We start from the raw sequence: 22,337 nt of genomic DNA on the forward strand, positions 1-22,337 counted from the left end.
TGACAAAACAGAACCAGCACCAGCTTGGTCCATTGTACATAGTTCTCAAACTCAGGAGAGTCCACTTCTTGCTTGTCTGCTTCTCCAAACCTATGGTTGAGAGAAGCTGCCAATTTATGCATTAAAAATGTCTTTTTTCCTTGCCACTCTTGGTATGATTAGCACAAAATAAAAATTATCAGTTATAACTGATAATAACATTATTATTTTTTCTAGGTCCACTAGCACATCTGATAACAAACAAACAAACAAACAAACCTAGTTTTAAAACAGAAAGAGAGTCATGTAGGACATAATTTTTTATTCTGAAATGATCTCTGGCCACAACAATAAATGTAACAAACATTCACTAAAACAGTCTTAACTCCTGTCATCAGCTATACAATACGTAAGTATTATAAAACTGGCCACTAGAATTAAAACCCACTACAACATATTTAATGTGAAGTGGCTGTCGACAGCAGCAGCATCTCACATAAATTTTTACATACATATATACACAATCCACATTCAGTCATTTTTTTTCACATGTTTTCAGTACACACAGTTGCAGCATATTACAGTCACGTGTCTAAGTTGTTGCTCTTTATTTTTCAAGAAAAAGAAATCCAATGTACACCTTAGACATACTTGTAGCAGTTGAGCTGAGTAAATGCGATGACTTTTTTCATATTACTTTGTATTTTGTAGCACAGATGTACAAGCCCCCTAGAAACAATGTTAATTCACAAATGCTTTCTTTATTTCAATGCTACTGTAGCATCTCAAGTGGGCAATGCAAAAATATTTACTTACATAAAAATCTTTCTTAAAACGGATTTGTATTTACCAGCTACCTCTGTTTGGAAAACCAAAGATTTTTATGAAAAATAGACAGAATCGAAGAACTCCGACATGTGCCTAAAGATTATAACGCAGCCCGTTGCTACTTTAATAAACACAACCCTCCCGCAATTGTTGCTGTCCAGCCTCCATTCATTTCAATGGCACTTCCACACGGTTTCACACAAGTCCCATTCTAATAAATGGAGGCTGCCTGATGGTAGCCATGAAGCGCCATTTTAAAAAGAAGAAAAAAACATTCCTAAGGAGTCCTTCATGACCCCCAAACCACCCATCAAGGTAAAAGGGGCATTAAAATGCCTTGCACCCAAATTGTAAAAACCCCTGGCTACGTCTATTGGAGCCAGGCACGTAGAAAAGGAATGCACTTTGGTTCATACCAAATGCCCTGGGATTAATTCTCACTATAAAATGAAACAGTTTGAGGTAATTTTTTTCGCTTTTTACAAGTAAAGTTGATTCTGCCTAGTGCTGTCATAACAAAACAAAGAAAAACATAGTTCTTAAAAGAAAAGAAACCAGTTTGATGTTAAGGTTACCGCTAACTACTACGAGGTGCCATCTTTAACCCTTGAAAGAGCATGAAAATTCCTACAAGAGAGTATTCCGTTCCATCACTAAGTAGTAGGATTGCCTTATGATCTATATTAAGGCTTTGAAAACACAGGGCAAAATCAGCCAGAAACTTCTCCTGCTCATGTCCAATGGATATAACCAAGGGTCGCTCCAAAAAGGACCCTGGAGTGCTCTTGCAGAACTGCCGTTCATTTCACCGGGGCGTATGCAACAGCGGGAGAGGCTCCTAGTGGATTATGCTCATGGAAACGTATTTAAGACAGGTACCGTGCTTTTAAAAAAATAAGATTTCAACCTTACTACATAGCACAGCGTTCAAAGGGTTAAAGAGACAACGTTGCATGCTCCACAACATGGTGTTGTTCGTAACAAAAGGCACATTGTTAACATCAAGGGCACAATTTCAACCCTCTACATATCTTGCACTCCTCTCGCTCCCTCAGCCTATCCTCCCGGTTGCATCGACACACTGGAGAAGGGATCGGCCAGCACTCCAGCGGTGCAAGAGCCGGCCGAAATGAGACTGCAGCCAAACACAAGACAACACCGTGCTATTTCTACTTCTGCAAAGGAGCTCAGATGTCCCCAGACAATGGCAACATGTGAGGCTAAGCAATGTTTCCAAGCCAACAACTATCAGCCCCAACTAATTAGAGCCCTTAGACACAAAACCGTGTCAAAGCAAGAGGCAGCATCCTTTTAAATGTTTTTTTTCTCCCCTTCCCTTCCCTCCTTTTCCTTCCCCATTCCAATTATAAACACGCTACAATAAAAAGAAGCCAAGTTACTGAAACTTGTCAGATGGCTGCCTCTTTTTCTTTTTTGTAACGTATACAGGAGTTTTTGTTACGTTAGCATTGCTCTGCACACTGTTTTTGGTCTAAAAGTTTCTGGTAGCATCTATGAATATGATCAGCCACAAATGCACTACAGTGGTACTTCGGGTTAAGTACTTAATTCATTCCGGAGGTCCATTCTTAACCTGAAACTGTTCTTAACCTGAAGCACCACTTTAGCTAATGGGGCCTCCTGCTGCCGCCGGAGCACGATTTCTGTTCTCATCCTGACGCAAAGTTCTTAACCCAAGGTACTATTTCTGGGTTAGCGGAGTCTGTAACCTGAAGCGTATGTAACCCGAGGTACCACTGTATTGGCATTTGAAATCTGGTCATTTGAAGAAGAAAACAGATAAAATTAAGGGTTTTAGCTCACGAATCATTCATGATTATTACGTATCTTTCCCATTTATCTATGTTAACATATTCCAAGCTGTGTTAAAAATATAATGGACACGTCAATTTATTTAATCCAATGAATGGGGGGTTTTTTGGGAGGGGGGAAGCAACTTCAGCTCCACGCTGTGCTTCTTGTACATACAGATGCGCTCCCTGGGATGCAAGGGCTTCCTCGTTCAATTCAATGCAAAATGCCAGACTCCACATATAACCTTTGTGGTTGTGGACTGCCTTAACGTTTAAGTGAAAGGGGAATGTTGTCCTTTCAGGAGGTCCCTAGCAGCCCCAAACAGAATCAAGGTCAGTGCCATGGTGAACAAACCAATCGTCATGGGAAGCTATGGATACAGAGATCCCAAAGTCACTTTTACTGATACACTCACAGACTGCATAGCCACACAATATAGAAAGGTGTACATTTAATACTATAAATAATTTAGTGTCATTTGAGGACAAGGAGTTACATTTGCAAAAAAAAAGGGGGGGAGATTAAATATTAGCCAATAACTAACATTATTAAACATTATTAATTAGCATCATCTCTTTTAGTCAAGATTTACTTATGGAAGGGGTTGGGGTTGGGTGGGTGTTCATTATTATTATTATTATTTTGGCAAGTAGTTTTATTATGTTTCCTGAGAATTCGTCATTTCTTATTGATGCCCATTAACCAAACTTTAAGTGAACGAAAAAATGCTGCTTTCATTTTCGAAATGAATGATCTGAATTTCAAAAAAAGGAAATGGACCGGAAACTTTCTTGGCTTTCTCTGGGGACCATGCTTTAAGTAGTTATTTTAAGGACATCTTTACAGGTATTGTAATTAGATCTGTGCATATAAACAACGTTATAATGTTGAAGCTTTCTGCAATCAAACCAAATAATTCTAGCATCCACAACCCTCTCAATTTAAGCTTGAAACTCTTCAAATATCATTATCAATGCATGCACGATAAATGTTGTTAAAACCAATGTTGTGCCTGCTTTGGGAAACTAAACTTATAATGCAGAACAAATTTTATCTGAATTATATTATGTTCAGTTGCTACTTGCCAGGGAGAAATCTTAACCTGTTGCAGGTCCTGACTCTTGGCTCTCTTCCCCCACGAGGAGAAAGCAAGAGGTAACATGGGCTTTACAACATTTATTTTAACTTGGTACTCTCTGACCACCTGATAAAAAATGTATTTCTTGGACAGGAGAAATATGTGAACAGGTCCAAGGTGTCTGAAATAGACCAGGTTAACCTATCACTGCCACTAAGAATGTGAATAAACAGAAAAATCCATATATATGTCTACTCGTTCCTTCAAACTTTTCTTTAACTCCCATGGTGCAACACAAAACTATAATTGTCTTTTAATTTTTCTCCCCATACTAGCTTTTGGAGTATACCAGGGTTACAAAGCACATCCTACACGGAGTCTGCTTTTAAAGTCATCTCACCTCTTAATTTGCTCTTTATAATTATTTTTAAAAAACAATCACATGTACTTGCTTCAACAAGGCTTTTGACAAATCTGAATGTTCCTCTACGAAGGGCATGTGAAGAATAGATGCAACTCCACAGGTTACTAGAAGTCTCACAGAAATCCCCTTAAATATTCAAGTAGTATTTCCAGGTATCGGTGGCAGTGCTACACAATGCAACTGTTGCATGAAATACTGGTGTTACAAAGGCATTTTCAGCGCGAAATGCATACGATGCCAAAAAAAAAGAAAGAACAAACATGCATGTGAGTGCATGTTTAAACACTCCAGTAGTACACACATCTGGGAAACCTGACATGCATACACAGGTGTTTAAAGATGTATCCTACAACAATTGTAACACACAGCACAGCGCCAATTGTTAGATAGTATATTGCTTTTTAGAGTTACATTTTAAAAACCCCAATGCAGGTTACATAAAAAGCTAAATAATGTCAGCCTCAGAAGGGTGTTTTGATCTAAACGTACGATGGTCTGTGAGGCAAGAGGCACAACCCACCAGGATGTTCTCTTGTGCAAGCCCCATTATTAAGCTCCTGCACAGATTACAGGGGAGAATTTCCTGGCAGATTGGACCTGAAGACTAATCTGGTGAGATGTTTTTAAGCATGGGCTAGGTAGCCACCTGGCAGGGATGCTGTAGCAGCATGTTTCCTAATGAGCAGAGGGTTGGGCTGGATGACTTTTTAGGTTGCCTCCAATACTTCACCCGTCCCACAATCCCCTTTTCTACCATGCTAAACCAAGCCAAGGTATGGCTTAACCATGAGCCCCAGTTTGACCAACACACTACTTATTGTGGTAGCAAAAAGGATTGGGGAGGAGCAAAGTGGTTGTGAGCTCCTCTCCAGATGCTTGTTAAACTCATAGGTAAAGGTAAAGGGACCCCTGACCATTAGGTCCAGTCGCGGCCGACTCTGGGGTTGTGGCGCTCATCTTACTTTATTGGCCGAGGGAGCCGGCGTACAGCTTCCAGGTCATGTGGCCAGCATAACTAAGCCACTTCTGGCGAACCAGAGCAGCACACAGAAACACTGTTTACCTTCCCGCCGAAGCAGTACCTATTTATCTACTTGCACTTTGACATGCTTTCAAACTACTAGGTTGGCAGGAGCAGGGACAGAGCAATGGGAGCTCACCCCGTCACAGGGATTTGAACCACCGACCTTCTGATCGGCAAGTCCTAGGCTCTGTGGTTTAACCCACTGTGCCACCCGCATCCCTGTTAAGCTCATACCATCTTGCTAAACCAAGGTTTGGCTTAGTGTGTCATGTGAACCCGGCCTATGACAGTCTTGGGGTGGGAGTGAGGAAGTGAACTTCGTAGAAACATCTGGAGGATACCTAGATGATGCAAAAATGGCTAAGTGATTTTAAGCAAGCAAAAGTGTATGGGGGGGGGGGGTAGAATACAAATGTGCATGTCATGGGTTCTGAATGCTTAAAATTCTACATAAATTATTGTGATTTCCATGACTTTGCCTTTAGAAATGACATCATATTTTAGAATTCACCTCTTCACCTTCCTGCTTTGTAAAAAAAATACATATGACCTAAGATTCTAGTATGGGTGCTAGTTCATTTCTGAAGAACATTTTAATCATATTTAAGGGTGCTTATATAAATAATAATAATAAATGCTTCTGCTGATCTGAGGGAGAACTATTAGAAGAGAGCTTGGTGAACCTGGCAATTGTGCATTGCACAAACGTTATCTGCCCACCCGTGCACACATGCGGTGTTGGGACTGCAGTAGTCCTGAGCCAAACCTTTGGAGTTTTAGCACGCCTGATAATCTTGCCAAGCCAATAAATTGGGCCTGAACCCATGCTCAGCAAGAGAAATAATCCAGTATGTCTGCACTGTTTATGGAGAATGCATTTCAACACAGTTTGCCCATCCCCTTTCATATTCAAATTTAGCAAACCACTTTTAGAAATCAGTGGGGCAGAACTGAAGGGGGGGGAGCACAGGTGTATATCACCATATGGGGCCCCAATCCTAAAGCTAAATTAAGTTTGTGCCTAATTTGATACAGCCCAGTGGTTCAGGGGTGGTGTTTCCCAACCCCTATGAGCCACAGCCGACCTAGATGATGAGCATTTCAGCCCAACAACATCTGGGAGAGGCACCGCATTGGCTACTCCTGCAGTAGTTATTCACAGCCTATAAAAAAGAGTAGCATGTGTAAAAATGAATGCTAGTTATCCATCCAGAGGTTGCCTTAGGAATTGCACAGTACAGAACCTGGTGGAAGGAAGAGAGTGCCTCCTATCATCTTGGCTGCCGCTATCAAAAAGACCTAATAGCTTGGGAATGGGAGTCAGAAGGAACAGCCAAGGCTATTCGAGGTACCAAATCAACAAGTTTTCTGGGTAACACAGAGGCAGGAGTCAGCTACTGAAACTGTTGAACTCGTGTCTATTCCCACAGTATAAAGGAAGCTGGAATGCCAGTACAGGTCTACGCTAGGATCCATAGCATTCAGAGAAGCCCTGAACACCTGACAGGGAACAGCCAATTGAGATCTGGGGTAAGCAAGGCGCTGCTGTGAATGCGCCTGATGGAAGCCCTCTACGGATGCAACTTTTTCACTGTTATACAATAAATATTTATAAGTATAATGTAGAAATCTGTTCATTATCCATACTTATGGATACAAATTCTTAAAAAGAGTCATACAGAGTGTCTGACTTGTACCCCTGAATGTTTTCTGTATCGTCAAACAAAAATGCAGGTAAATGTTTGCAGGACTGGAATCTACTGCTATAACAAAAACCAGGAATAAGAAAGTATTAAAAGTTCACTCCAAGAAATGCCGGTATCAACCATGGGGTGGGAGAGGGACGTAGACCCTGCTCTCCATCAAACTATAATGTATGATGGTTAGGTTGCAACCAGTGGCCTGCCACTGAGACTTATTGTGCCACACTAATATTCCATAGTAAGGCTAACTGTTGTTTAGAAGAAAAAACATCTTTAAAAAAGTATAAAAACTTAAAGCATTGTCCCCATGTTATTTTTTTATATATATATAAAATCAAAACCAACTTTTCTTACACATTTAAAGTGAGTGCTGAAAAAATACAAATGTTTGAAGTTACCGAGCAAATAAAAATAGAAATCTGAGCTACTTTTTCATATGAGTAAGGCTCAGTGACATAATGTTTTGTTTTGTTTTTTGTTTTTATCAGCATCAGATTATTCAAACTCAGCTAACAAGTTTTGGCAACACTGTCCTTTGCTGAATATTCCCATTGGCATCAGTCATCTGTGCCAGATTAGTTCTCAGTTTTGATCCTGAGTTTGAAGTAGGAGGTAACTTGGAAATTGACGTGATAGCACCAGTGCTTTCTGCTATTCTTTTCACTGATGTCTTCTCCCCAGTTGGAGGCTTTGGCAAACGTCTCCTTAGCCAGGGATGCCGCAAAGCCTGACCAGGCGTCATGCGCAAAGTAGGATCCCACTCTAAACACTGTTTCAAGAAGTCAAGGAAGAGAGGGTCGTCGCATCCCTTCAATGCACTCCCCCACTCTCTGCTCTCTGGGGGGCCGCGCAATTTGCCCCGCCGGGAACGGCCACCGTTGAGCACCACAGAACCATCGGACAAGGTAGTAATGGTACAGTATCGGGGATAACCCTTAGAACTCACAAAATTTTTTGCTCTTTTGGATGAATCCAGCAATTTCTGAGAAGGCATCCCCAGCAGTTCTATCATACAAGCCAGCTGATCCGCCTCATCCTCCCCTGGCAAGAGGGGATAGCCTGTTAGGAGCTCGGCTAGAATGCAGCCCAGGCTCCACATGTCTATGGGCATCCCATAACGAGCACCGAGGATAACTTCTGGAGCGCGGTAGAAACGTGACTGGATGTAAGTGTAGACACGCTGGTGCTCGTAACAGCTAGAGCCAAAGTCAATCACTTTAATGCCACTCCTACCCTGTTGCTTCAACAGAATGTTCTCTGGTTTAAGGTCACAGTGAATTATTCTGTTTTTGTGCAAAGCATCTAAGCACTGCAAAATCGAGTGGGCAAACTTGCGGACCAAGGGCAGGCTGAAGCCCTGAAATTTGTTTTTCTTGATGAGCTCGTAAAGGTTCATGCTCAGCAACTCAAACGTCATACAGATATGGTTGCGGAATGTGAAGTTTTCCAGCATGTGTATCACGTTCATGTTATTATCCTTGTCCTGCTTCTTAAGGTGTTCCAGGATTCTGATTTCTTCTGCAGCTTGACGGTGGAAACGCTTCTCGTTCCTCACCATCTTCAGGGCCACATGCTGATGCATCTTGTGATCGTAGGCCTTCACCACTTGCCCAAAACTTCCTTTCCCAATAACCTTCAGGACCTCGTATCTGTAGGACACATGGTCATGCGGAACTTGCACGTAAGATCCCTGGTCGTCATCATATCCCCCGTTGTTTGGACCACCAACTACACCTTGCCTCTTTTTCGCATTTGGACCCACAAAATATATTTCAGGGTAGCTGAAGATCTCATGATGCTCAAAGGTTGTTAGTTTTTGCATGTATTGCTTCATTGCTTGATCTGGCATCATGGGGGAGGCTTTCACCTTCCCTGGCCCTTCTGTAGACTTCAAAGAGCTGGAGCTCCCCTGCCGCCTATGAGCACTGTCCAGTTGTCTGTCTGGCACCACCGGCAATCCCGACTTCGCTACTGTTGTAAGCCCATTTGGTTGTGTCGTCAGAACGGTCCTTTTGTTGCTGTTGTCTTCAAACAGCTGCTGAACCTGGATCTGACCGTGACTGGCAACATGTAGGTGCTCATTCATTGTGTGCTTATTTCCACCAACCTGAAATATAAAGCATATTTTTCCAGTTAAAAAAAACACCAACCCACAGGCTTCCTAAACAATATAAAAGATTGATGGGATAGGGCTTTTCAAAAAACACGTGGCTGACTTGTCCACCCAAAGTCCCTATACCCAAAGTTTCATACATTTAAACCGCTGAAGTTGATCAAGCCACCCGAAGGACTCACTCTCTCATTGAAGGAAAGGGGGTAATTTTAAATTATCTATCCACCCTTCCATCTGCAACCCCTTGAAAATGTTCTCCATTGAGTCAGTGGACCCTCCAGAACAAGGCAGGCTGTTTTGCAGGAAGAGAAATTCACAAAAATTGTCTTCTCCCACTTTCCTCCAGTGAGAACCTCAACTGGATCAATCCCTTCTGTTAAAGGAAGGGGGTCTGGATCCAACCCATAGGGTTCTCAAAATACCCACTGGCTTCGTCATCTATCCCAGAAACTGTGCATGCTTACACCTATTTGAACTCCTGAAGCCACATCATCATTTATTCATATAACATCTTTTATGTCTAACCCTAATTCTCCAATGTAACATTTCTGGGGCAGCTTCATATAAAAATAACAATAATAATAATACATTAAAAATCTGTCTCTAGTGCTCATTATTTTACAGCCTCCTGCACACATTTTTGGCAGTTCAACATACTTCACAATCTGGAGGGGCTACTGCTTCCCACAATGCCAAAATTACTTTAAAAAAGAAAAAGAAAACTGTCTTTCAAAAGAGATAAAGAGCAATTTCTGTTGATACAGGAGTGTAGGTTTTTCGGCTGCTGTCATATGTATTTTTGAAACAGAGGATTCAAAGACCCAAACTTTTGTTAGCCAAACCCCTACCCTAAGGGAGAATTCCCCATGTACCTGCCACCTTTGCACCACAAATCAACACGTTGCAGAGAAACAACAGCATATAAATGTGGAGGACTAAGGGAATCCAACAGCTTTATGTCACAGCATATTGTCAGGTTTCCAGGTAATGCCCCGTTTCCTATCAGCGAGTGTCTTCAGAAGCAGCAAAATATCAGAAAGCCTCTGATATCAGGGCAACATTATTTTGCCATCCTGACTTTAAGGATTTTGAACACCTCAGTTAGGAAGAACCTTGATTGTTCCAAAAAGCTGGGGAAATTGCAACAGCAGTAACATTTCCGAATGTGCTCAGACTACCATGGAAAGCAAAGAATCAAAGGTGACTTGAATCCATAGAGGTTGTATGGCATCCCACAAGGCATGAGCTATGGCCTGACAACTTGTGCGTTACCATGCTAATTATATACATCTGAAAAATATAATCATGACTCTCTGGCTTAAGAAATTAGTTGTGACCCTCAAACATGCAGCAGCAGCAGCTGACAGGGCTGTGCAGGAGAGGCTATATTGCTCTCTTCTCTTCAAAACACCAGGCATTGCTGAAGGTTACTGTGAGGGAGAGGGAGACAAGGCAAGGAGGAGATCAGCACAGTGTGGGCCGATGCTACTGATACTGCACCTTCAGTGCACTTCCTGCTGCCTTGGCCTTCTTTCTCTCTGCAACTGGCAGTCACGCCCTGTGTGGGGAAGAGAGGAGAGCAATGCAGCCCCACCCACGCAGTCCTGCCAGCCACTTCCACATGTACATCTCAAGGCCAAACTACCGTGGTCCCTCATTACTTACAGCACAAATGTTAAGGGCCATTTCAGTCCCATTTATGCTTGCAGAACTTCTGCTGCTACTGTAGTTGCAGGATCTTTCTCAAACAGTAGCGCAGTACAGTGGACGCTCGGCTTGCAAACGTGATCCGTGCGGGATGCACGTTCGCAACCCGCAGTGGCGCGTCTGCGCACACGCAGGTTGCGATTTGGCACTTCTTCACATGCGCAACTGCTGAAACCCGGAAGTAACCCGTTCTGGTACTTCCGGATTTCGGCAGTCCGTAACCCGAAAAAACGCAAACTGAAGTGTCTGTAACCCGAGGTATGATTGTACATGCCACAACAAAGGAAGATAACTTGGATGATGCCATTCTCACTCGCATCCAAAGACCACCCATCTGGTAGTGTTCATGTTTCTTTTTTTCTTTTCTTTTTTTAAAAATGAAAATAGTATTGTCCTCATTGACACACATTCAACAAGTCCATTTAGCACAAGCACAGAGCCACAAAACTACCCCCCCCCCCAATAATTAAGAACATTAAGTGTTGTAAACCCTGGGTTGGAAAATATCCTGTGATCTATTTGTTCAAACCTTTGGCAACAATTCCCTCTGCAATGGTTTTTTGGGGTGGGGAAAAGGAAACAAGTGAGAAAGAGTTGTGTGTGAAAGAGGAGTGACCTTTTGTTTGTTTTACATCAATTTCCTAGAAACTTGTTTGGCTATAAGATTGCTGAGAACGAGTCAGAATCAATAAGGATATGCCTTTTATTGCACTACTACCAGTTTGTCAGATCGATTTAGGTTCCTTCTTCCTGAGTCCCATAAGAACACACTGAAATTTACATTATTCTGTTCCTAGCTGGCTTGTTGCCAAACAGTATCCTACTATTTAGGAATAATAGGTAAAGGTAAAAGGTAAAGGACCCCTGGACGGTTAAGTCTAGTCAAAGGCGACTATGGCGTTGCAGCACTCATCTCGCTTTTTAAGCTGAGGGAGCTGGCGTTTGTCCACAGACAGCTTTCCGGGTCATGTGGCCAGCATGACAGAAGCCAGAGCGCATGGAAACGCCGTTTACCTTCCCTCCACAGCAGTACCTATTTATCTACTTGCACTGGCGTGCTTTCGACCTGCTAGGTTGGCAGAAGCTGGGACAATGTCACAATGGTGATATGCAGATAAACCACCTCTGCCAAAACACTTGTTTTCAACCGTTTCTGCAGGAAATATGCAGAAAGAATAGTCCAGCTGTATCCAGAAAGGAAGCTCTTCTAGGAAGGCAATGGATATGTGCACATGTAACACTGTACTATCCCTCCCATTCTCCTTTTACAACCACCCTCTCAGGAAGCATTTTGGAACCTGATTCTAATTGAATACCTTTTAAAAAGGTTTTTCCCTGAGTGACACATTCAGTGGGGATACAATCACGGAAACAGCAGTGGGGCTCTATTAATGAGGACCAGGATAAGTTGTGGGGAATCACATAAAAATGGTGAGGCCTGGCGAATAACGCCTTCAGCATGCAGCATCGTACTCTAAAATCCAGATTATTCTTGATTGAAGGCATGGGTGATCTTATCCCAAACTCTCTGGACAGGATGAATGCTAAACATGGACACCCTGTGACATCTTTTCCAGTCTCAACAAAAAGAGTACATCTAAAGTGCACCACTTAGTTTCAGGTCTCATAACCACTCTAGCATAGCAGCCCTGTTTGGTCTTTACAGATGTATCCATGTCAGTGCCATGCACAATACCCTAGACATCAGGGTAGGCAACCTAAGGCCCAGGGGCCGGATGCAGCTCAATCGCCTTCTAAATCCGGCCCACAGACGGTCCAGGAATCAGCACGTTTTTACATAAGTAAAATGTATCCTTTTATTGAAAATGCATCTCTGGGTAATTTGTGGGGCCTGCCTGGTGTTTTTACATGAGAAGAATGTGTGTTTTTATTTAAAACGCATCTCTGGATTATTTGTGGGGCATAGGAATTCATTCATTCCCCCCCCCAAAAAAATATAGTCCAGCCCCCCACATGGTCTGAGGGATGGTGGACCGGCCCACGGCTGAAAAAGGTTGCTGACCCCTGCTATATATACTAACTTCTACTATAGAAGCAGTCATTTGACTTGTTCTTGGGCTTACAGCTCATGGGTTGTCTGGAGGAAACAAACCATGAGCCTGGGTTCAGATGGCACACTAAGACAAACCAGCAGCAGGAGGAGGACTTGGGGAGGAATGCAGCCGCCGCCAGAGAATCTCTTCTCTGTTACCTATGAACAAGTTCAATGGCAGATGGCCATGACATACAGGATTCTTGTAGGCTGCTCTGAGCAGCACTTGGCCAAGGCTCTCAAAAGGTGTGACAATACACACACGTGCAACTTGTCATTGGAACACAACACTTCTTCTATATGTGGCATCTAGAAATCAGCACGAGAAGCCACACTCATATTTCAGCTGGTCATGAAAATGAGCTTTAAGTTACATTCCCCCGTGATTCTGTTGTGCTCAGTCTTGGATATAAATGAAATAAATTCAACTAGCCTATCCCCACTCTAGCTGACGTTACCACAGGACTGGAAAAAACATTAGTGTAACTGTAAGCAACACTCTTAAAATCACATACTCTGTGGTACACTCCCCTTTAACTCCAGTTGAATGGAGTAAATGATTTCTAAACTCAGCCTACCTGTGAAGTTAAACTTGGTGATGTATAGGGTTGTATGTTGGGCTGAATTTTACTGGATTTTGGTGTGTATTTTGATTGTGTTATGTTTATTACATGTTTTAAATTGCTTAATTGTGCATCATCTAGAGAACCCAAGTCATTAAGTAACCAACAAAATATAATAATATCTGCTTACAGAAATAGCAGCCCTAGCCTGAGCCCTGTTCAATCATTCAGATGTCTGTGTATATTCAACATATGGAGCATACTCTGCTGTTCCTGGCTCTGACCTCAGAGGTTTGAACTGAGTCAATGTGTATACAGAACGTACATACACAGGTAGTCTACACACTATCATGAACACTTCAAAAAAGCAAGGAACCCAATCATGCAGAAATGGCTTCATAATTCACTCACTCCCCTGAAATGAAGACACAGAACACAGCACATACCCTTGGGCCACAACTTCATTAAAAAAAAAGTGCTCTGTAATTAAACTAGTTAAACCAACAATAATGCATCCATGCAAACATATTTGCTAGCAAGGCGAAAGCTTTCCTGCAGCTCACAATTGACAAGAGACCCCACCCTGGCTTCATAGTTAGGGTCAGTGATAAAACTGGCCTGTGTTAATCACAGCCCCAACATTTTAACTGTGCACCAAGGAGGGCGTTAAGGACCATCAACCCCAAGGCAATTAGCATTGGGATAAATGAGGCTACAGAGGTCCCAGGAGATGACACACAACCCTGGATCCCTTTGAGAAAATCAGCCATGAGAAGTTAGTTTGTATACGTCCTCTTTTGCCACTCTGATGCTTTTAGATGTTCGTCATTGTCTTCTCTGACTTTTCTTCCCTTCCAGTGCAAACTGAACCTGCCCTGTCATAGTTGTGATATGCAGTTAAGTAAAACCAAACAGAATTAATCAAAGAGACTCCAACTTCTTGAAAGAGTGAAGTAGCCGAAGAAGCTTTTATTCCCTCTGCCAGCTTAGGAGGGAATAAAACAGACACACAGCTCCTGCCTTCCACTGGCAAGTAGCTAATTCTGCCCTGTTGGAAATTAGGTTAGCAAGTTGTCACCATATAACTGACATCAGCTGGTGCAGTTGCATGGGGCGCCATGCTGAATGGGGCACCAAAACAATGCAGTAGAATGGAGCGTAATAGGTAGGGGTAACAAATTTTAGCATACATAGGGCGCTGGTTTGCCACTGCTGGGGGAGCTCAAGATCCAGCCCTCCCAATAGTTCCTCTTCCCCAACCTATGGTATATTTCATTCCATGGATGCTGCTTGGAAATGTATGAGATGAAACTACTGAAAATTTTTTTACAGCTAATAGGAGCTTGGAAACTCGTCATACTCCAAAACCAAGATGTTCTGAAAACATGTTGGATAAGAGAGCTTCTCCTAGTTTTAGAAACATGAATGAGAAAAGGGAAGTTAATCATACACTTGCTAACCACATGCTGATTCAACAGCCTCTAGTCAGTCAAAGAAACATCTGAATGGGTGACCAGCTGCCAAATATGAACCCAGCCAGAGGGTTAAGGAAGTTTCACTTCTTCACTAGCTGCTGAAACTGACAGAAGAGCCAAAACACAGAAAACCCTTTGGGACACCCAGTTTGCAAGTAGTTTGGAATCTAATGCAATGAAGGCTGACTTGCACAATGCTATCTTCTATTTGAATTGAAGATCCAGACTTATGTTCTTCGGCAGAATTAGTCATTCCCAGGAAAGATGAATTCTTAGAAACCTGCTTTATCACCAGCAAGGATGAGGCATCTGAACCAACATAAGTTCAGACTTTCCAAATTGATTTTTTCTGCTGAGGAACCAACTGATTTCCATCACTGGATCCCTGTGTGCTGAAGAGTACCCTGGGTTATATGAGTCATGGGAATCATTGGCCAGACCTTTTGGGTCCTACCAACACCATGAGCGACCAGACAGTGTGTCCCAGGACACATCCAACACTCCCCTGTGGCTGCACGTTAGAAGGCAATGTTGGTAATGGCAGAATTGCTGCCTTTCAAGAAAGCTTGTCTGCTTACTTTGGAACCCATTACAAGCTTCCAGGGACTCATACAGAATTTAAGAGTCATTCCTCTAGATGCTGGCTTGGATGCAAAGTAGAACAAGATTGTTCTCAGCCACTTAAGAAGGCTTTTCTACTACTCTTTCTAGCACTCATTTCTGCACCCTCTTGTAAGTTAAGGAACCCTCAAGGTAAAAGAGACTGTAACTAGCAAAACTTATTCCCTCTTGCACCAGGGTCTCTTCCCAATCCTGCCTCATCTCTTGTCCGAGGTCACACTACCAATACCTCCTAATTCCCTTTCTGGCCTCAGAGGGTACCTAAACAAGGAGGGGAGAATAACCTGGAATAAATCTGTGAGATGACAAACCTTCCCATTTGCCAATTTGCAAGGTTGATTGCAAGGTTCCCCACCACCACCGCTCTCCCTAGCTAATTTGCACCATGGACATGCTTCTAAGCTTGAGATACATTTCTGGGTTGCCAATTCACTAGTCAGCACAAAGTTCCAAATTATGCGATGTATTACAGTGCACTGCACACAAAAGTTACTGAGAAGAAAGCTTGGAGGCAGACGAGATAAAGGAAATCAAATGGGTGTTTTCCTCCATCTTTCTTATTAGTTCCTTAATCTAGGTACATATTTATTTAATCCACTAGCCCTATGCAAGTGTAATGGCATATTATTATTATTATTAGTAGTAGTAGTAGTATTTCTCTACTGCCTTTCACAGGGCGGTTCCAAAACATATTCCAGGGGAAGAAGAATTAGCTTTTCAAACTTGCATATTTCAGGGTGGTGGTAGGCCTGAGGAGGGCCAATTAGGGCCTAGGAAGCAGAGACATGGTGAGGAGGATCCAATGGGAGAAGATTTCACTCAGTGGTGTGTACACTGGGGAAATGCCCATTTCTGAAGCATGTAGCCATGACCTCACCTTTAACCAGCACTAGACAGTAGTAGTTAGCTGATGAAAAGGATTAGGAGGAAAGAGCAGGTGTGAAACCTTCCTCTCTCTCTAGAACAGGCACCCCAAACTCGGCCCTCCAGATGTTTTGGGACTACAACTCCCATCATCCCTAGCTAACAGGACCAGTGGTCAGGGATGGTGGGAATTGCAGTCCCCAAACATCTGTAGGGCCGAGTTTAGGGGTGCCTGCTCTAGAAGAAACCCCATCTGTCCATGCTAGGCATGTATTTTTAACTGTTTTCTGTTCCCACTGCTGTTGTTCCTGTGGAATCAGGCAATTACCATATGTGATAACCAGGCTAGCCTCTCCTGGCATCAACCACTTTAAAATGAGGTCCACTGATAACCTAAACTTCTTATCAAACAAAATCATACTTGTATCTTAAAAGCAGGGCTCTTCTTCACACACTCTCATGCACACATGCTTACGTGCAGCAGTGCTTTCAACTCATGGATGCAGAGCAGGCCCTGAATCCAAGCCAGTAATAGCCATTTTCTGGAGATATTGCAGCTGATTTTTATTTTTATTTTAAGATATGTAGGTTTGCAGTCTCCGAAGAGTTCACTGGTGAAATTTAATTTCCTGCACCACAACCAATGGATATGAGCTACAGCAAAGAAACTGTGAGCTAAATGTTCAGCATGATACATAAAAATGTCCTTGTAATAATAAAGCCCAATAACCCCAGCAATTTTTTAAGTTCACACATCTCTCTGCAGTTTTACAATTTATTAGAGTATTTCCCCCATGGTTGTCCAGGTGGAAATTCCCAAAGTTTTATGTTATCAACCCCCCCCACCCCCGATGCGTACACCAAACTAAAGTTTATGGAATTTGAAGAAGTGAACTGAGAATATATTTTAAAACGCTATTTTACAGAACTCTTCAACCACACAACCACTGTGGGAAATCTCAAAATGTCACAATTTAGGAATGTGTACAGAAGGAAATACTGATTATAAAAGGGACCAAAGATACCTGGACCATTATAGTACTCCAAGCTTGTGTTTGAAGACTAAAATATAAATGGTACTGAGTAACTATATAATTTACCTATACAGAGAACAGCTATATTATTCTCTAGATCACAAAGATATGAAATAATCCAGAGAATCCTATTGTGTTTGAATATTTTATTTTATAATTTAATTTTTTTAAAAAAAAAAACAAGTGCCTGGAAAACGGGACCAGCTGTTTTTAGTCACCCCTGGGTGCTATGTCCTGTCACTATGAAATCTCCCATGGCAAACTGATAAAGGTAAAGGTAAAGGGACCCCTGACTGTTAGGTCCAGTCATGGCCGACTCTGGGGTTGCGGCGCTCATCTCGCTTTATTGGCCGAGGGAGCCGGCGTACAGCTTCCGGGTCATGTGGCCAGCATGACTAAGCCACTTCTGGTGAACCAGAGCAGTGCACGGAAACACTGTTTACCTTCCAGCCGGAGCGGAACCTATTTATCTACTTGCACTTTGACGTGCTTTTGAACTGCTATGTTGGCAGGAGCACGGACTGAGCAACGGGAGCGCACCCTGTCGCGGGGATTTGAACCACCAACCTTCTGATCGGCAAGTCCTAGGCTCTGTGGTTTAACCCACAGCGCCACCCGCATCCCTGACAAACAGATACACTGTGGTTATTTGCTCCAAAGGAATTAAAGAAGATAAGAAGAGCCTGCTGGATCAGGCCAATGGCCCATCTAGTCCAGCATTCTGTTCTCACAGAGGCTGACCAGATGACTGTAAGAAACCAGCAAGCAGGATTAAAGTACAAGAGAATCCATGATGTCAATGCAATTCCAAAGCAACATCTTGCATCAGTTTGGAGATGGCTCTCACATGATTTCCATGAATGCATGGATGTGGTGGAATATAAATAATAAAGTATTATGTATAGCTGATAGCTGCTGGAGAATATCTGGATAGTTCCTAAGTAGTATATATCAGTGTGGTACAGTGATGATCACCTCCTACTCTTTTTTCCAAAGAAACCAAACATACCCCCCCCCCAAAGTTTTTAAATGTGTACTGTATATACTCACTGGAACAATCCTATGTGGCAATGGATTAAAAAATATGCCTGGGATTTAACATACTCAAATGCTCTATTCAACCTGCTCCACAGCAATCTTTGTCAAATTTATAGGTTGATAAAATGAAAAGATTTCATTTTAAAGAACTAGTAACCAGCTGCAGCTAGGATCTTTGTTGTACAGAAATAGAAAACGTTGCAAGACCTGCAGCTTTTTCTTTGGTGTAAAATATGTGGGCATTGGCTATTTTGTGGAGAAACTCATGAACTACATTTTTCTAAAGGCAAGGAGAACCCAGAACAAGTCTATGTCATCTGCTGAGACTTATACCTGTAGTTTCTTGTACCACAGAATCAGGTGTACACAACTCTTTGTCCATGGCAGATCGTGAAATTTAGATATCATAAAATCTGTATGTCGTATGTCTTTGATATGGCATCTACTTTCTGTCTCATTGGGACTATGGCTCCTGCAATGCTCTTGTTCTGTTTGTCTTATTTGTTATAAATCAATAAAAGCATTAGGAAGTTATGTCAGAGCAGGGGAGAAAACAATCTAGGTAAGCAAGAGAATGATCCTAAGTGGCTGTTCTAGAAGATATTTTCCTCTGCAGGATTGTTCAAGGCAGCCGGCTGCAGCTGTGCTGCTCATCATATAGCAGAGCATATGGGGGTATCAGGTGAAACATGCTTTGCAGCCATTTATTTCAGCTGCAATTTGTGTATATGGGAACAGTAGAACTAATGAGAGCACAAACAGAAAAGGCTTTATTAAAAACTCCATGGAAATGCTTGTCTCAAGTAAAGAGGTCTTTGCTTTGTTCCCTCTCCTTTCCTCTTCCTGTCTTGAATGCCTCCGTGGACTTTTTAAAATAGGCATATTCAGTCTTGATTCCATATTTCAAGGGTTTTTCTTTTACAAAACAACAGTACTGTAATTAATTGTCATGTTTTAAAAGTTGTAATTATCTCTGCCTTGTCACTGGAATTACAGGGAGCTTTACAGACTGAAGAAACTCTGCCTTGAATTTTGCATTTATTCTTATAATAAAAAGAAAGGCAAGGGGGAAATGGAAAAGGGCTGATGAATTGGACTGTTGGATTTCCCCTCTGGTGCATTTTTTCTTCCAAAGACTATAAAACAGATATGGTATGGTTTTGATCAGTCTTCCAATACACCACAAAAAAACTGGCTATGGCAGACATCAGTAAGGTAAAGGGACACCTGACCATTAGGTCCAGTCGTGGCCAACTCTGGGGCTGTGGTGCTCATCTCACTTTATTGGCCGAGGGAGCCGGCATACAGCTTCCAGATCATGTGGCCAGCATGACTAAGCCACTTCTGGCGAACCACAGCAGCGCATGAAAATACCGTTTACCTTCCCGCCGGAGCGGGACCTATTTATCTACTTGCACTTTGACGTGCTTTCGAACTGCTAGGTTGGCAGGAGCAGAGACCGAGCAACGGGAGCTCACCCCATCACGGGGATTCGAACCGCCGACCTTCTGATCAGCAAGTCCTAGGCTCTGTGGTTTAACCCACAGCGCCACCCGCGTCCACACCGACATCAGTAGAGATGCTAAATTTTACATGAAAATTCATACATCTCTGATTGCTGTAAAAATTACAATGGATTGCATACATCAGGTGTGGATAAGCTCTGGCTCTTCCAATGTCATTGGTTTCCATCAGCCCTAGCCAGCATGGCTCATTCTCAGGGATGATGCTGGGAGCTGTAGTTGAACATCTTGAAGGACACAAGTTCCCCATCTCTGATACAAGGGGTGAAAACTCGATTGCATCAATTTCAGGAATGCAAAGACAATTCCTCCTGAACAAAGTTTTTACTTGGAAGGTGCTCAGGATTAAACAGATTGCATTGGATATACACTGATCAATGGGACACTTAACCTAGATCCAGAATAGTTGACTATATAGCTGCCGCTGCTGCTGCTGCTGCTGCTGCTGCTGCTGCTGCTTCTTACTGCCAAAATCAAGCCTCAGGGTATTGAGGAAGAGCTGGCAGGCTTCAGAGATGTGAAGCACAGCCCTGGCTCATTTTCCGATGTTGAAACTGGCTCACAGGGAATAAAAGCATAGTAAATATGTTGACCCTGCAGGGAATCCATGATTAATGTTGGACTAGAACCATGGATACCAGGAGTTCAAGAGTGGATTCAAATCCCAAGTCAGCCGTGAAGCTCGCTGGGTGATCTGGCCAATCACTTTTAATTGCATTTTTTTTTTATCCACCCTTCACCACAAGGTTACAAAAATTAAATAAACAACAATCAAACAAATGACACAAGTTGTGCCCACGAAACAAGAAAAGTGTAAAAGCAACGAAAATATAAAAACAGTTACAACAATTCCATATTATAAAAACAACACAAACGTTTAAAAACAATTCTGCATGTAAAAACATTTAGAAAAAAGTTTAAAATACAGCTGCAGATTGGGATAAAGGTCACCACTTAAAAGGTCTGTTGAAAGGGTCTTCAGCAGGCACTGAAAAGACAACAGAGGCAGTGTCTGTCTAAGGTGTGATGGGAGAGAGCTCCAAGCGCAGGGGCCACTACACTAAAGGCCCAGCTCCTTTATCACACGGAATGTTCTCCTCCACAGTGGTTGATTGGGCATATCAATTGAGATTATCACTGTCTCTCAGCTCAACCTACTTCTCAGGGTTGTTGCGGAGATAAAAATGGGGTGAAAGTAAATATGCTGACTTGAACTCCTTGGAGTTAAAAAAGGCTTTAAATGCAACAAATAATTTTATTAGCAATTGTGTTTAAAGGGACAGTTAATCGATGTTCTGTAATTTAGAGTGTACAAATAGGCTCCATTTTCACTTAGTGATTGTAATTATTTAGTGGTGCGGGAAGAAGCACTTCATCATATATAAGTAGGGTTTTAAAAAAAGGATGACCACACAAAAAGAATCGGATTTCTTAAACTTAAATCTGATTGTTAACAAACAGTAAGCTTCTGTTTTAATAACTTGAAATTGCTTTTTTACAAAATAGATGATATAATATAGTTAATTAAATTTCATTTAATGAATATAATTGGAACTTTGTACATTCTTCAAACCGAATCATGATAATGTAACAAGGAATTAATTTAAGGGCTATTTTTCAATGTAACAGAAAGAACACGGGGGAGAGGGAAATGCCTGACTTCTGAGCATTGTAAACAAAACATCGTCATTACCTCTGTGAAAGACACAGATGGCTATGGATCCTACTGTTACCAAAAGGGCATCATTCACAAACAGCAGGGAGATATCAGCAGGGTCTGGAGAACCCCCAAGGTATTTTTTTTTGGGGGGGTAACCTTGAGGTGGACAAAAACCCCAAATGCCCAATGACCAGAGGATGCTGACTAAAATGGTAATAGATAACCAGGTGGGAGGGGGAATGTACTGGAATACCCTGGAGTTGGACATGACTGGCTGACTTGACTGAGAAACAAAAAAGGAGTACTCCACACTTAATATTTTGTTACAGGTCCCACTTGTTAGACACATCATGGCGGGTTTCCCATTTGACCCAGTGACTAAGAAAGCCATTACCAGGATTATCTATTGTACTGAACAAGGGGCTGGAGGGAAGCTTTAGGATTCTGTGATCTCCTTTGTTTATTATGAACTCCTAGATTCAGCAACCAAAACCAGGTTAAAAAAAACACACCATAGTGGCACAGGGAGACTGATATATACAGTGGTACCTCGGGTTACATATGCTTCAGGTTACATACACTTCAGGTTACAGACTCCGCTAACCCAGAAATAGTGCTTCAGGTTAAGAACTTTGCTTCGGGAAGAGAAGAGAAATCGTGCTCCGGCGGCCCGGCGGCAGCAGGAGGCCCCATTAGCTAAAGTGGTGCTTCAGGTTCAGAACAGTTTCAGGTTAAGAACGGATCTCCGGAACGAATTAAGTACTTAACCCGAGGTACCACTGTACATAGAATAAAGAATCAGGGAAGGTAGCTCTGAGCACTTGCTCAGCCCAGG

At 42.3% G+C, this 22,337-nt stretch overlaps 1 protein-coding gene across 2 annotated transcripts in view; it reads right to left on the reverse strand.

Moving 5' to 3' along the window:
* Positions 1–286: 286 nt before the first annotated feature.
* DYRK2 (dual specificity tyrosine phosphorylation regulated kinase 2) overlaps positions 287–22,337 on the reverse strand; it is a 27,949-nt gene continuing 5,898 nt past the window's right edge. For both annotated transcript variants that reach the window (XM_081877968.1, XM_081877969.1), the window contains one exon: positions 287–8,958. In XM_081877968.1, coding sequence (XP_081734094.1) covers positions 7,357–8,958 — 1,602 coding nt within the window. In that variant the 3' untranslated portion in view covers positions 287–7,356. The remainder of the gene's footprint in view (positions 8,959–22,337) is intronic.

The sequence above is a fragment of the Podarcis erhardii genome, assembly GCF_964252035.2.
Source record: "Podarcis erhardii genome assembly, chromosome: 10".
NCBI classification, from domain to species: domain Eukaryota; kingdom Metazoa; phylum Chordata; class Lepidosauria; order Squamata; family Lacertidae; genus Podarcis; species Podarcis erhardii.